Source organism: Malus sylvestris, chromosome 4 (assembly GCF_916048215.2).
Source record: "Malus sylvestris chromosome 4, drMalSylv7.2, whole genome shotgun sequence".
In the NCBI taxonomy this organism is placed as follows: Eukaryota; Viridiplantae; Streptophyta; class Magnoliopsida; order Rosales; family Rosaceae; genus Malus; species Malus sylvestris.
This window is the reverse complement of record NC_062263.1, coordinates 26,358,765-26,364,499: the sequence shown is the minus strand read 5'-3', so window position 1 is coordinate 26,364,499 and position 5,735 is coordinate 26,358,765. Positions and strand designations below refer to the sequence as shown.

Below are 5,735 nucleotides of genomic sequence, written 5' to 3'. Positions count from 1 at the left end.
TGTAATTTCATGATTTTCAACACAAAATGCATGATCTATCTACAAGATAATTAAGAGGCAAAAGCAGAGCTTATACTGGTTTCTTTTCCAAACAATCATCTACTACAAAATGGCAGCTACCTAGCCTAATTTTAAGTTCTAAAACATCTGGCTCAACACCTCATCATTACACCGGAAAAAAGAGATTCCCAAAACAGAATCCATGAAGTCCTCTCAGATGAGCAAAGTCCAGTGAAAACAGAATAAAGGCAGAGAAAAGCATACCGTAGATTCTCATTAGCATAACCGCAATATCTCATCCAAGGCGCCTGTCAATGAGGCACCCACGGACTCAGTCATTGAATTGACAAAGTTTTAAACTTTACATTCTACAATCTACACACAATATCAGGAAAAAAAGTCCACATAAAAACACAATGTACGAATGAAAAATTACAAATTCAAAGAACTCATAGGTTTCAACCTTTTCCATTCCTACAGTTGATCAAAAATACACTCCTCGTCCTTCAAATGTGCACCCTGATACCGTCGTGCAGCACCTCCTCCTTGCACCCAGAATTAGCTTCAGGAAGAGAGCAAGATGAATGCGGTTTCTCATATGTACGAAGGGCTTAGATTTATGAATCATAGCGTAGAATGAAAAGAATATGTTCTTGAAATCAAATCAAAGCTTGACTTCTCCATCTACTGTCTTGAAGCTGTCCTAAAGCATATATTTTTAAAACCAATGTGCACTATCAAAACCGCCAAAATGCTCGTAAACTATCATGACAACAAGATCAAAAGCTTTTAATTTCAAAAAATCCAATCACCCTTGTCATCAACAACAAAATTCCACAACCCCTTCAATTCGTTTCGAGAAAATTGTCAATGACCATCACTTCCACACAACAAAAACACCAAAAAAGTGCAGAAACTGATAATAATATCCTTCAAATTCAATCCATTTAATATCGGGAAACAACAATATCTAAGTGGGGATTGCAATCTTTGGAATAAAATTCATTGCTCTCCACAAAAGCTCTCAACATCCCAAAGGTGAAATTTGGGTGCTCAGGGTCGCTGGTTTGAGACCCCATTGGAGAGTCCAAAGTTGGGGGTTGCGTGAAACAAAAGTAACAACTTTTATTACCACCGCCGTTACCGCCACCTCCTCCAAACATCTTACCTGAAGAAAAAGCACAAGACGACGCCAAAGAAGAAGCTCCAGAAGCAGAACCCCTAGCTTTTCTGGGAAGCTGCCTTTTGGATCTTCCAAACGGATGAAGGACCACCTGCTTGGCCCTTCCGAAATTTCTCGACAACCCACCAGCACTAAACCCTCTCTGCTTCTTTGCCTTCTCCTCACTGCATCTGCATCTTCCGTGGGACCCACCACTACCACTACCACTGCCGCCGCATTCTTCGTCATCATCGTCGCCATCATCGCCCACCACACAACCACCGCCACTGCCGCCAACAACGCTTGATATCTCCTTTTCAACCAAAGACATCAATTTTGTGTATCAATTTCGATGCTTTTCACCAAAAACAAACTCCAAAAAGTACCAATAATTTCATCAAAGTTTTGAAAATCGATCACAAGGGTTGGACCAGAAGAGGAAATGGCGACTACCCAGATGAGAATTCGAATAGGATTTTCAGATTTTCTTGAAGAGCGGACAGAAGTTAGAGATTTCTCCGCCAATGTTGTAGGAATAAATTTCGGTTCTCAAGTCCCAACCCTCAAGAACTGCAAATAGCGTATTTCAAAATTTTAAAACGTTCTTTACAAATCTGCCATTCCAAATTATGACCACATAATTCATCTTAAAGCAAGAGGACACGTGGTGGTTTTCTGGTGGGTTAATGGCATTTGGAGGCAACTGGGGGGATCGGTATGGGGAGAAATTTTTAGTAACACAATCCGACACACTGATTGAAAAAAAATTCAAAGTATTCAACTACTTTATTATATCATTTGTTGTATCAAATCGTGTTTTTGACACATTAAAATTTTTTCGTACTGGTATTACATGTTTTATATGACATTGATTAGTTTAGTTTTAAGCTAAAAGCCTAATCCTTCTCAAGTCTTCTAAAGCTTCAATTAAATTGGAAGGGGATCATCTTCGGATCCCTTCCTCCTAATCCATCAAGTTTTGGGATCTAGATCGTTGAAATTTGATCCAACGACTACAAACAGAGGTCCATTTTAAAAGTTATAATAACGTTAGCCGTTGGATTAAATTTCAACAGTCTGAATCTCCAGACTTGGTGGATTAGAAGGAAGAGATTCCTTTATAATTAAATTAATAGAGAAAAAGAAAAAGTCTTTCTACGCTCATTTTGGACCTGTTTTTGTATTCATTTTTACTCTTTTAGTCTTTTTCCTTTCACATGTTTTACGAAATGTGTTTTGAGATATGGTCTCGTGTTCATTTCGGACGTGGCTTGCATTTATTAGTGTATAAGAAAGAAATTAAACCGCCTTGAGTAGGCAACAAGCTTTTGTAAATGAGTTATGTCAGACGTGTCCTTGGATAATATGATAAGAGATTAAATGATGTTATTGTTAGACTGTAAACTTGAGCCACAAGTAAATTGAGCTTCTAATCAAGAAAATTTGTCATAGACGGGTTAAGAATCTATGTTACGTTCTTTTCTCTCCCTTGTTAATTAAAGGACTTCAAATATTTTCTTTGTGTATGTTAAATGATAACCATAAACTGATTGGACATTTGATTCAACTCAGTCTGCAATTCTCATATAAATATAACTATAGAATATATGACAAACTATATAAAAATTAATCAATAGAAAAGAAATGGAGTTAAATACTTATCAAATATTCAACAACAAAGTAATAACTTGAATAGAAATGAGAAATACAAGCAATCAAGCAAGCTCTTGGTAGTGGTTGAAGAGCTTTGAAATGAAGTTTTAATACTAGAAATCGATACCACATGCAATGTAGCAAAGCTGTAAACATAAATGCACTTGCAAAGGTGCCGAATTATAAAAGAATTTTGAAAAATGTAGGCTGCAAAGCTTTTAAAGTCTTTTTGTAACATGAGATGAGTGTACTTGTCTTATACCTTTATGCTACATTTTATAGAACGACCTTTCTTCCAGTTCAAGCCTTTTACTCTCAAATTAATCCTCTCGGTTTCTAGTTTTTTATGTGAGTGTTGTCAGAAGATAATAACTTACATTGCAACTTGAGCTTTCATTCTCCTACTATGATTGAATCAATTAGCTTACCAAAAGTTTTGATATGGAGGTAAGAGATATCCGAAGGAGTATACACTTTTAAGTCTATCATTATTTTATAAAATATGAAAGGATAAATTACACTTTACCATATCAGGTTTGAGATCTATTGCAATCTCATACAATATCTTCAAAACATTTCACTTTCATACCTCAAGTACTATTTTATTTCAATATAATACATTTGTTACATTTTCCATCTATTGATCCATTAAGAGCTGAAGTGACTATCAAATTTGTGCCATGGGGCAAAAAAAAATTTATACATTAAAAATATTATAATAATTTACCCTTAAAAAAAAAAAAAAAAAAAAAAACTGAAACCCCAAAAATCCATTCCCCCGACCACCTCCCTCTCCTCCACTCTCTTCACCTCCCATCCCATCTCACCCCACCCCCACCTCCCCTGCAACCCCTAACTCGCCTATCAAAGCCTTCATTCTCCTTCATCTCCGGCAAAAGCCGGTGCCTGTACTTAGGCGCCACCACTGAGACCACATCTCACAGCGCCTCGCCTTACAACCCACGCTTGGGGTCCACACCCAATCTCGCCGTCAAGGATCCCAAGGACCGCAGCTGCAGTGGGTCTTCCTTGGCTCGCTGGGCGTCGGAAAAGGCACATACACCAGCCGGCTCTCTAATTTCCTCGGCATTCCTCACATCGCCATAGCGGTGGTGCAAGGCTCTAATCGGACCGCAGTGGTGCTAATGGGGTTAGAATCGAGAATGCTCAGAGGGGCGAGATGGGTCAAGGTGGGAATCGAAAAAAGGGCCCTTCTTCTCCGTGGACCTCCATTGCCTCCTTTCCTTCTCCAACTCTAGATCTTCATTTTATTTGCAAATAATAGGTACTGCTTAATAGTCTTTGGATTTTCCCAAAGGTGTAACCATAGCTTTTCACCATTCCAAACACAGCAATCAATTTCAAAATTATACAAAAAAAATTACTGAAATCAAAAGCAACAAACACAAAAATCAACATCCCAAAACCCCACCTCGTCAGACATGAAAGGCGACACCTTGTCACATGAGACAAGAAAGTTGAAAGCTGGTGATGAATGGGTTAGGGTTTCGGTGGCGGAGGAGAGAAGATGAGGGAGCTGGCGGCTGTAAAAATTGTCAAAGAGAAACCAGATCGGTTTTGTTGAGTGATTCGATGCGAGAGGAGTACGAAGAGAGGGCTTTTTTAGCACAAATGGAAGATGTATAATTGAATCAAAGAGGAGTGAGCGGAGAAGTGGAGTAGCTGATTTGCAAGGTTGGTTCGTACAGAAATGGGAGCGCTGGATGTATGGTCGATTCTAGCAACTGATTCGGAGAAGGGAAGGAAACAGTGGAGGTCCACGAAGAAGGGTTTTGCTTTGTTTTTTTGTTTTTCGGTACTTTTCTTTAATTAATTATTTTTAAATGCATTAAAAAATTATTGTTGCCATGTGGCATAAATTTGGCAGCCACATCAGCACAAATGTGGATCTCATATTTGCCACGTCATCACTTAACGGTTTACTTAACGGATTTTCTAATGGATGTATGAAATTGAAATAAAATGATAAGTAAATGTATGAAATTAAAATGTTTTAAAGATGTTGTAAGGAATTGAAATTGTGACAACCCATCCCAAATTTTATTATTTTATAATTATAAAATGAGAATTTACGAGAGTACCTTAGTGGCGAGGGTATTGATTTTCGTTGATCGCTAGTTCATGATGCGTATGAACTATTACCGTATTGTATTCCAAAAGTATATTGGTAAGGATTGTTAATTATTATTTCATTTATTTCATATCATCTTTATTATTATATTTATTATTAAGGGGTCCATGGGGAGGAAGAAGAGGGAGAACCGGAGAAGAGAACAAAGGGAGGGATGCTGCCCAATTGAAGGAGAGGAAAGAAAGGGCTTTTGCCCAATCAGGAGAAGAAGATGAAAGAACTTCCCAATAGGATGAGGAGAGATGAGTTCTAGGAGAGAAAGGAGGAAGAAGGGATGGACACCGGATCCCTGAAACCGGGAACCCAACCTTCGACTCGTTTCTTTATGCTTTCCGATGCCATTTCCGCGGTTCTCCGGCGAAATTGAAGCCCATTAACACCACTAAACCTCATCACCATATCCCAACATTCGATTCTAGCCAAAATTTGCATGAAATGGTGGAGATTTCACGAAGAACACTTCATGGGTGCTGCGAGGAACATTGCTCGAAATCCATCAATTGTGAAACGTTTTCCTTCAGTTACCACTACCAAAACACTCCCCTATAACCCATGAACAAAGCCTAAGCAGTGGTGGATGCGTCAGAGCAAGTTTGGAGGTCGAATCGAATCACACCTAATTCTAGGGTTTCATACGGTTTAGCAAAAATTGGGGCCTTTTCTGGCCAAATTGGACTTGGCCACAGGTATAAAACTTGCTCTACTCATTGAGATTTTCATTTCTGTGAAAATTGGTAATTTTTGGAAATAGTTGGATTTTTCGGCGAG

At 38.5% G+C, this 5,735-nt stretch overlaps 1 protein-coding gene and 1 long non-coding RNA gene across 2 annotated transcripts; both read right to left on the bottom strand.

The window, feature by feature from the left end:
• Positions 1-243: 243 nt before the first annotated feature.
• Positions 244-1,784, bottom strand: LOC126620090 (uncharacterized). Its single transcript, XM_050288565.1, has one exon. The coding sequence runs from the start codon at positions 1,491-1,493 to the stop codon at positions 948-950; it is 546 nt and encodes a 181-aa protein (XP_050144522.1). The 5' UTR covers positions 1,494-1,784; the 3' UTR covers positions 244-947.
• A 2,271-nt stretch (positions 1,785-4,055) lies between these two features.
• Positions 4,056-4,691, bottom strand: LOC126617820 (uncharacterized). The gene is made up of 2 exons (XR_007621543.1): positions 4,248-4,691; positions 4,056-4,145 (listed from the first exon to the last, which is right to left on the bottom strand). It is a non-coding gene; the product is annotated as an uncharacterized LOC126617820 (long non-coding RNA).
• Positions 4,692-5,735: the final 1,044 nt, after the last annotated feature.